The 10,866-nt window shown below is 40.6% G+C and overlaps 1 protein-coding gene across 2 annotated transcripts; it reads right to left on the reverse strand.

Annotated features, from left to right (window-relative positions):
- Positions 1 to 300: 300 nt before the first annotated feature.
- klhl26 (kelch-like family member 26) lies at positions 301 to 6,699 on the reverse strand. Of its 2 annotated transcripts, XM_044361853.1 has the most exons (3): positions 6,612 to 6,699; positions 3,318 to 3,500; positions 301 to 2,787 (listed from the first exon to the last, which is right to left on the reverse strand). In XM_044361853.1, the coding sequence occupies exons 1-3, from the start codon at positions 6,659 to 6,661 to the stop codon at positions 1,206 to 1,208; spliced, it is 1,815 nt and encodes a 604-aa protein (XP_044217788.1). In that variant the 5' UTR covers positions 6,662 to 6,699; the 3' UTR covers positions 301 to 1,205. The 2 variants fall into 2 exon arrangements, with proteins under 2 accessions (XP_044217788.1, XP_044217789.1); XM_044361854.1 differs by lacking the exon at positions 3,318 to 3,500.
- Between the last annotated feature and the right edge of the window lie 4,167 nt (positions 6,700 to 10,866).

Raw genomic sequence — 10,866 nt, forward strand, 5'->3', positions numbered from 1 at the left:
ACTATGGCTCAGAAGTTAAATCTTCACTTTTTTAAAGACTGTTATCCCATGCAAGGATAAATGTTACTGTGTTGGTTTTTTATGCAAGATGCAGCACTTGTTTAACACAAAGAGCAGCACACACTGACACCCCCATGGACACACACACACACACACATTAATGATTTATGTAGCTGCCGTAAGAGGACCACACTGGTTTGTTATGTTGACTGAGAGGACAATTAGTGTGTCAGTGGGGGTTTCAGCTCAGGAAACACAAGGGCAGTGACAATTTAAAAAAAACGAGTAACTGATTCAAAGTTAAAAACATCCACTACTCGTGTTTATTTGTGCAATCATTACTGTGCATTGACAGGTAGATTTGAGGACACACACACATAAAACGAAGAGATTTTTTAGTTAGTTGTGTTCTTGATTGTTTGAATAATAAAATTATGACAAAGAAAATATTACAAGAATTAAAAGAACAAAAAAAAAATTTTAAAAAAAGGATAACAGCTAAAATCCTGCACAATAAAAATGTACAACATTTTAACAGTTGAGCCAGTTAATACCTTTGCACAGCAAAAAGCCACTTTTTGTAACAGGTGCCACCTATGCTGATAAAGGATAAAATCAAAAAAAGGCTATTTGTACAGTCTGTAACTTAAGCCCTTGACTGGTAATAACATAACACAGATTGAATCATATTAAGTATGTAATATAAACTGCTATTAATGTTGGTAATACTAATATGGAAGAGAAGTCTGGTATCATTTAAGTTAGTTTGCCAGTAATCTTAAAATTTCCAAATGGGCAAGTGTACGATAATCACAAAGACAGAAGATATCATAGCAGGACTTTTCTGATTTCTCATTTTTGGCTTTTAAATTGTGTTGGTCAAATACTGACACAAAACTGTCGAAAGTTTCTTAACATAAGACCCTTAAGAGTTTTTGGACAAAATGTTAGTTCCAAATCCAAATTTAATCATTTTCATGAAGGTCTGTTGGGTGATTAAACGTACCTTACCCAATGTGAGGACAGAAAATAATACATCATTCAAAGTAATGCTGCTTAGTAGCTTTTCAGGTCATTCTCTCACATGAGCACACACACACATGCACACACACACACCAGTAGCTTACATGATGTTTACACCTTGACCTAATAGTCGGCACAAAGAGCACATGGAATCAGATCTTCACAGTCGCTGGGTCAGATGGTTAACGTTGTGTGGTGTTTTGTGGAAGTATAATTGGTGTACAAGCAATGCCAGCAAAGGACTCTGGGAAGTGCAAATCCCTCTCCCACTCATCTGTCTCTGTGTTGTACACCTGAACGATGCTTGTGACGTTGTTCAGATGCCAGTTGTAGCCTCCGACGATGTAGATCTTCCTGTCCAGTAAGCAGCAGCCAGCCTCAGACTGCCCTGCTCTCATTGGACTGACGGTCGTCCACTGGTCGTTCTCTGGATTGTAATACTCGACTGCCAGCACATCAAAACAACGGTCCACATGGTCCATGCGACCGCCAAGAGCATAAACCCGATCCCTGCTACTGATCATGGCATGCAGCACTCTGGGTTCATTCATGGGAGCTCTGAAGTCCCACTGGTCGGATACTGGGTCGTAGCAGTGAAGAGTTTTCTTGTCATCCAATGAGACACCATAACCTCCTGAGATATAAAGCTTTTCTCCACAGGGAGTCCCAGCATGACCCCATATCCTACGTTTTAATGGTTCTACATATGTCCACTCATTCCTCTTTGGGCAGTAACACTCTACGGATGACAGACTGCCAGATCGATTGCGCCCTCCGGTGGCGTAGAGCTGTCCATGCAGCACATTGAGCTGAAACTGGATTCGTGCCTCCTGCAAGGATTGGATGCGCAGCCACTGGCTCAGGTGTGGATCATAGCGGAAACAGCTGTCTACTGCTCCTTCACCACTGCGGTACTGTAAGTGCTGTCCACCGACAATGTACACAAAGTTATCAAGCACGGCAACACAAGCATGGCTGCACCCTGTCTCCATCTCTGTCAGCTCTTTGAACTGGCGGGAGGCGATGTCAGGGAGATAGTACACCTTGGTGCTCACGGTGCGATCATTGTCAGTGTAGGGCGTTCCCCCAAAGGTGATGAGTGACATGACGTCAGAACGAATGAGTGTCCGTGAGGATTGCATCTCATGCTGTCGGAAGGGAAGAATCTGGTAATTGAAGGCCTCGAGGAGATACTGGCGGCACAGCACATCCTCCACCATGATTTCCACCGTCTGAACACTGTCCACCAGTTCAGACGAGTGCATGAGTGGGAAACGCACATGGCAGAGGACACTGCTGGCTTGAGCCCGCCGAGACTCATCATACTGGAGCCATCTGATGGCGGCATGGAAGAGGTCGATCTCGCTACAGTTCTTCAGTTTGTTGCTTTGCAGGAAGAAGACGAGGCGCTCCATGGGAATGTGCAGAAAGTCCTCCTCCTCTGCAATTTGGAGGAAGTGGCGAAATGTGAAGGCGTCTACTGACTCCTTGAGGGAAGACAGGCTGAAAGTGGTGGCCATCTGGCCGATGTGCAGGCAGGTCTCCACGCTCATCGCGGACTTGAGGAACTCTTCGCAGAGCTCCACAACAGGAACCATCTGGAGAAAGACAGCTGCTCCGAGGACATCTTGAATGCAGTCCAGGTCTAAAGTGACTTCTGCACTGTAGGCAAAGTCAATGATATGCTTTAGTCCTCGGGCAGACAAACCCCTCAGCTCAATGGTATCTTGATTTGACTCCCTCATGCCTCCGGTAAACATTGCTCTGCAACACAAGAACAAGTCAGTAAACTACATGACATTTTCATAATTTAATCTCTTCTAAATGCAGGTTTTCCTCTTTATGGTGTCAATGGCAGTTGAGTGGAAAACCACCATTTAATGAAAACAAAATGATGAGAAATTGTGTAGTACTAGTGGCTACAGTTTTATACCGTAACAGTGTATATACTGTACAAATCCCTAATTTACAGTATGGATCATCATTTGTCTTTACCAAACTTCCCGACTCTCTCTGTCAGGAATGCATCTTTTTAGTCTGTCAAAGTTTTCATGATCAGCAGGAACATTATACTGTAAATATATGTAAGTTGCATCAATTTGTAATTTGTTGTGTGTTGCACATTTCTCCCTTCTTTACCTTCCTCTTCCAACTTAATTGCTTTCAATACAATTGATCTATAACCTACAGCTTACTCTGCACTCAGTGTAAATGCCTCTGAACAAGAGCATCAGCTAAGTGCTTTGAATTTAAAATGTAAATGCTTAATGAGAAGTCTTGTGATTCAGACTAACCTGAAGTAATCACTACAGGCGGCCAGCACTGCTTTGTGGACCTGGAAGCGCTCCTCATTGATGGCCAGCACGACGTCAAGTAGTTGACCCTGAGCCCGCAAGACCGACAAGCCCTGGAGGAGGGTGGCACTGTGGCTCGGGGCTGAGAATGTACAGCGCAGGGTGCTATTCTTGTTAGCCATACTGGAAGAAAAAAAGGCCTTGTCACACTGAGTGAATCAAGGGATCCTACACTCTTCTTAAATTAAGCTTTCTTCAGATCCAGATTAATATTTGAAGTGAATGTATGCTGATAGAAGCTGTTATATTCCAGTCAGGCAGGCTGTATATCTCAAGAGTATTAAAATGTGATTTGTGCGTGGATATGTACTGTCTGGTGTTAACTCAAGAAATCTCTAATGGAAATTTAATCTAATCTGCTACAGTAAACCAAGGGTAAATTCAATCAGTTGTCTACAGTGCATTTACATTAGTGAGAACATATCAGCACAGTGAGTAAACACAACAGTGCTATGAGTAGAAATGTTGTTTCTGCCTTTAGAGATGTCTTGCTGTCTACATAGAAAGATTATTATAGCAAACAGAAACATGATACTGTAAGAAGCAGGGCTTTGACTAACAATTATTTACAATAATGATAATATGCAGATTATTTGATTGTTTTATCAATAAAATGTCTGATAAAGGTGAAAATGCCCCTTTAAAAAGTCCAAAAACTCAAGTTGATGTCTTAAAATAGCTTGTTTTGTCCAATCAACAGTCTAAAACCCAAGAATTATCGATTTTCTAGGACATAAAAGAAAGAAGAACAGCAAGTCCTCACAACTGACTGCCAACTGGCATCATCTAAAGTCAAAACATTTCCAAAACTAAACCCAATGTGGAAGCACAAATGTCATCAGACAAGTGGGACTGGCAGAGAAGTCCCAGTTGTACTGTGACAGCTGCCACGTTGGTTTGTGTTAGCACTTCCTCTACTGACCTGCTTTGTTTAACAAGAGCCAAAAATGGCATCCAATCAAATATCAGACAACCAAAACGCATCTACACACCACATGTGTATGAAAGGGATGATCCCATTGTTCAAACCCAACAACCTCACCAGGGGGAAAACTAGGTCATGAAATATTAAAGTTACTACAAGGAACTTTTAACTGGTTATGAAACAGTCTCATGATACCTCTGATGCCTCCATATGACCTACATAAGCAAACAAGACCATCAGGAGAAGATTGGCTATTTCGATATAGGCTAGTTATTCAAAATGCGTGCCACTGGGTCCGATTCCCTGCAAAATCAGTCAAAACGATTTACAGCACATAGACCGGAAAAGCCTATGCTTACATTATATGTAGCATTGTAGCATGAGAGAGCACAAAGACGGGGGAGGACATTTCTCTTCGTTTGATAACGTTAAAAGTAAAGTTAGACTTGTTGTCAGGTTCCTGACTCATTTTAAAGAAGACGAGAGCACAAGCAAGTAAATGAAGAGAGTGAGCGGCAGTGTAGCAAGAACAAAGGAGTGAATCTGAGAAATAAAATGTTATTTTGTACAAATAAACACGCCCACATGTCCACACAACCCTGTGGGAAGGTGCTGCATTGCCGAATTTGGTGGTGAATGCAGCCTTACATGTGACCGAGGTGTATGAACGGTACTAAAACAAAGTTTACTTGGCTTCACTATCGACATATTATAATTATTAGGCTAATCTTACATAGCCACAAATAGATACATTACCTCATTGCTATGCATCCTGCAAACAGCTGTGTTTAAAAAGGAAAAACAGTACTATAAATAAGTAGTGTCTTTCTTTCACTCGCTTCCAAAACAAATGCACATGCTAGCCAAGATCTTTGCGACACGAAGCGGCGGTGCTCATGGGAAATGCAGTCTTTATTCCGGGCAAACATGACCGTTTTTGTCCACAGGGGCCTCTAAAATCGACACAACTCAAAGTTCCTTGTAGTAACTTTAAATCAAAATGGACTGACGGCTGAAGCAATGAAGCATTTAGGACTGTGCATCGATGAATCAATGCAACCATTTTTCTGTTCAACTGTTTACAGATGAAGACAGTTTTCATACTTTTCAGGACTTTCCAAAGGACAGTCTTCAAGGATGTGATGAAAATAACGCTTCCTCTTCTCTCATCTTAATTTTTATATTGGTCGTTACCTCATTAGGAACTATTCTATTAGCTAAATTTGATGATCTGAGTAAGCCAAGGACATCTGGTGTCAGTCTGGTGTCTCAGGAACACATAAAGTAATATCCAAGAGAACAAAATCTTGACTGAACTTTACATTTAGAAAGTAATAGAGCTTGATCAATAAATGCAAATATTAGCTTATCACAGGTCATATTTTGGCTGATAAGTGACAAGACACTGCGGCACAGAAAAGCCAAAGATGTGTTTGCAGAAATTTAGAAACAGGGTCTCCACCAGAGAGCAAGTTTATTTTTAAACTGTAAAATGTCCCAAGTCAGTACATACAGTACCGGTCAAAAGTCTGGACTCACTTGACTGGTACTGAATATTGGTCACACTATTTTAATAACCAAATTTTAGGAATCCTCAACATCCTCAAAATGTTTTATGTTTTAAGTGCAAAGTAGCTGATCAGCACATTTTTTTCAGATATTTTCTTTCTCTTTGATTTTTTTGTCCTTACCATTGGCCTTAAAAAGGTGTTGCATCAAATTTAAATCAATGATATAAATTTGATAGATCAGAGCATGAAACTTTACTAATACTTTTCACATCTTTTAAGTTTGTTTAGCAAACTGTAGTCTTTTAATCCCTTTTAAAAAACAGTTGTATTGCTGTGTGCAACTGACTATAATGTGTTTTGTTGGTTTACTGTTGCAGTTCATCATGACTGCTGACAGTTTTGACCCCATATTGCGAACAAATTATTGTTTATATTATGTAAGTACTGACCATGTATTGAGCCATGATACTATTTACCAAATCGTCAACAACATGTGTTGAAGTTGAGCTACAACAACACAGCAGGCTGCATTTGGCGTGTTTACTTCTCTAACTGGACTCATGTTACGTCCTTACTTAATTTCTTCTGCAGATCATGGATAGAAAGCGCAAGCAGAGTGGATGCCAGGAGGCCCCGTGCAAATCCACGGTGTTTCCTGGACTCAGGCTGGGAAGCCGGGTCCCGGGCCGGGATTGGGCTGCAGACCCGGAGCCTCAGATGCTCCGTTGAGGAAGACACTGAGGGACCAGCCCGACCCCCGTGGACCCACCACAGCCTCATCCCGGCTCACTCACTCACCTGTTCTGCAGCTGTTTCGAAGCAAAATCCCCACCATCCGACTCCGCCATCTTCTAGCACAGAGAAACACGCATGGGGCATTTTCAGGAATATTACCAGAAGGTCAGCGGCACAATTGGCCTGCTCATGGCGTTATAAAAGTACTGACACAGCCTGTTATCCAGGCGTGAACTGACAACAACCGCCTCTTCCCAGGGATTGTGGTGAACGGTGATGACCTCTCCTACCGGCTGTTGCCTACCCGTCCTCCCTCTGCAATGACTGCTTCTAACCACTGGGCGGCGCCACAGTGACATGTCCACAGGTATATAGGTTCCCATGGATGCTGGGAGGCTGACCAGTTGGTCCAAATGGGTCGCCAACCATTGTTAAAAAGAAGTATTCATTCAGCCTACTTAAAAATCCCCTCCAGACATGTATTAAAACACTCTGCTTGGAACAATAATATGTGTCTAATGTGTTTTTTCACATCATCATTTTTTTCCACACAAAAAGTACAATTACTACTTTAAAATCCTTAAAATGGCATCTCTGCTTCAGTTTTCAGTTTTATTAGTCAGATGTAGGTTAACACAGGGTCAATGGTCCAATGAAATGTGTTGGACCTGGAAACAGGTCAACTCAGCAGTAAGAGCACTGGTCATAAAATATAGAATATAAGATATAAAAAATGATATATAAATAAAATATAATACTATATATATACAGTAGGGTCCAAAAGTATGAGACCACTTTCCCATGGGAAAGTTTTCTACATAAAATGAGAATTTATTTTTAAAAGTAAAAGTGACAGGTGTATACAATAGTATTGCACATTGGATATGTAGCAGTCCTGGTTTAATAGCAGCAGTCACGGTTGATAGTGCATTTTTTATGTAAGCAGTGCAGTAAACAGTAGACAGTGCAGACAAGCAGGTAAGCAAATATGCTATGCGGAATATTTAGATATGTGAGTTAAAAAAAAGCCCGATGACCTGTTGGTGGTATGTGCGGCTGTGATCCTGTATCGTCTACTAGACAGTAACAAGGACAGTCTGCGTGCTGGATGATGAAGCTCTGTGCATCTCATCCTTCTCCCTCATTAAAAACTGCAGAATCTATGAATATGTTAATATTTTTAATTTCAAAAGTTTAACTACTCCCACATATGTGCACTGGAGGCTTCAAGTTTCCACATCACACTTGTATAAGTTGAATATTGGACCAGGATGGGCTCCAGACTAGTTGTGATGACACAAATCCTGCTCATAGGCCTTAAAATCTGATTTTCAATGACCACAGAGAAACTTTCTACTTTCATCAGACGAATGTGAAAACTTCTGGTTTCAAATTCTGCACATACATCAATCTGCACATGAAGCTCAAACACCCAGTGAAAAGAAAACCACATTTTGAGTGGAGTGAGGCTTTAAGTTAAAGTTGCGATACTGCAGTGTCAAAATCCTGCTTTCAAAAATCTTACTGGAGTAAAATATAGAAGTATGCTATTTTCTACAAAATGTACTGAAAGTCTTAAAAGTAACTGCCTCCCAATATACTTTTTTAAAAATGGTGAGTGTATTGGTTCATATTATATAATAAGTTTATTGTTACTGATGCATTGATTAGAATTTTTCTGTTGTAGCCAAAATTATTATGACTTGGCTCAAGTGGCCACAACAAAGAGGAGACACACCATGTTAACAAAAGATAATTTATTAAATCAAATTAAATGAATTCACTAAATATTAACAATATGGGGTGTGGATGACAGTATAATCAGTAGTGCTAGTGTGCGTGGTTGGTAAATGTGTGTATGTGTGTGTGTTGTAAGGCGCATGAAAGCAAAAACCAAGAACTAAAGCAACAGCCGCAGCAGCAGCAACAGCCGCAGCAGCAGCAGCAGCCGCAGCAGCAGCCGCAGCAGCAAGCAGTCAGAGGAAGGAGAGAGACTGCTGCAGCTGCAACCCTGTGGGCCCTAAGGTGTTGCCAGTTGCCTTAATGAACACCTGCAGAGACACAGCAGACAGGTAAACCACAAGGCCAAACAAAGATGACACCAGACGTCATCACAAAGTGAAGCTACCTACTTTATATTGTTGAGTAGTCTTATCTATAACAGTACACCATATTTCACAAATTCAACACGTTTCCTTCTATCTGCACAGTAGGGGAAGAGGGGGGAAGATGCCCCCCTTAAGAACATTGTCTATTTACTGAAAAGTCACAAGGTGTTTGAATGTGGTTTCAGTGTTTACAGTATCATTATGCATAAACCAACACAGTTTGTGGGGTTATGTGTTGGTAGAGTATTAAATGGAGTTCTTATAGCAAATACCAAAAAAAAGCCCCACTATCTGGGGTAAGATGCTCCCAGGAGTATTTTGATTTTTGTTAGGTATTATTCATGTATTAATTAATAGGTAATTAATATTAATGCCCCAAACCACTAGGGGGCATCTTCCTCAGAAGTGATTTTTTTTTTAAACATTTTTATAATTATCATAAAAATCTATTATATATTTTGCTCCAAACTAATGAAGGATTCCTCACATGAATCTATTAACTGGGCTACCAAACTGGTCTTCTGTGTTTGCCTTTGTTAAAACACACAGATCCTTAAAGACCACAATGAGAAAAAAATTAGATCAAGTCAAGTTTTGAAATCTGTTGATGTGCAGAATTTCAAAACAAAAGAGGGCAAGATGGATTTTTACAAATGGAGGCTTTTACTGAATGTAGGCAACACAGAGACATCAACTTTACTGGTATTTGTTGTGTACAGAAGGAACAAACCATTTCTTTAATGCCTGGCATGTTGGTAAAAAAATGTATCCTGATGTTTGTAGTTTAGTTTAAGTTGGCTGTTTGTTTTTGTTTGTCTAACATTTTCTTTTCAACATATTGTTTGTGTTCTGAAACAGGTCCAGGGAGGCTTTAAATGCAGGCATAAAGAAGAAGGAGTGGGGTACCTGAAGCTGTGGAGGCCAGCCATCATCAACCAGTTAGCAATCTCAGTCAGTCATTTAATCTAATTTGAGTCATCAAATCATTTGAGTCAGTGCATGTAGTAAATATTATATAATTGAATGTGATGTAATATTTTTATCTCCCCCAGCATATGCATGAGCCCTGATGGAGTCCCTGACAGAGGACTAATCCATTTTACCAAGGACTCTACAAGAGAGCAGTGCTGCCCTGTCCTCCACTGCACCCTTTGCAGGTTATGCCAGCAGATCACCAAATACAGGGCAGTTGGCCTGTAAGCTGCATAGCCTTGACAGTTTAACACAGGACTTAAGTGTGAAACTGAGCACGGATGTTGTGGCTCTCAGTTTTCAGTTTGACATTATAACAAGTCAGCTTAATTCCACAATTCATACTCATATTTACCAAGAATTTACCTTTTCAGTTTCAGACTGACTAATTAGCTTTGTTGCTTATTTATTTATAATTGAAACCTAGTAAGAGATTTACATTGCTGCTTGAAAGTTTGTTGGAATTTGCTCTATTTCAGCATAAATATGACTTAAAATGTGATCAGATTTCCATGCAAGTCCTAAAACTGGATAAAGAGACATCAATTAAACAAATGAGACAAAAACCTTACACTTGTTTGTTTATTTATTGAGGTAAATGATCCAATGTAACATATTTGTGTGTGGCAAAAGTATGTGAACCTCTAGGATTATCGATTTATTTGAAGAGGAAATTAGAGTTGGGTGTTTCAATCAATGGGATGACAATCAAGTGTGAATCTGGGAGGCCCTGTCTTATTTTAAGAAGAGAAATCTGGGTCTTCACTCACAACGCAGGTTTGTGGAATAAAGGATATTTCTGAGGACCTTAGAAGAAGAGTTATTGATGCTCACCAAGCTGGAAAGGGTTATAAAACCATTTCTAAAGAGTTTGGAATCCACCAGTCGACTGTCAGGCAGATCATGTTCAAATTGAAGACGTCCAACACCATTGTTACCCTCCTCAGGAGTGGTCGAACAACAAAGATCACACCAAGAGCAGGTGTGTAAAAGTCCAGGAGGCCACAAGGGACTCCAGGGTAACATCTAGGACACTAAGGGCCTCTCATGCAGTGGCAACAGTCAATGTTTATGAGTCTACCATCAGGAGAACATTGAACATCAATGGTGTGCACGGCAGAGTTGCAAGGAAAATTGCCACTTCTCTCCAAAAAGAACATAGCTGTCAAATGCGGTTCGCTCAAGACCACGTGGATAAGCCAGAGGGTGATTAGAAAAATGTTCTGTGGATGGATGAC

Source organism: Thunnus albacares, chromosome 9 (assembly GCF_914725855.1).
Source record: "Thunnus albacares chromosome 9, fThuAlb1.1, whole genome shotgun sequence".
In the NCBI taxonomy this organism is placed as follows: Eukaryota; Metazoa; Chordata; class Actinopteri; order Scombriformes; family Scombridae; genus Thunnus; species Thunnus albacares.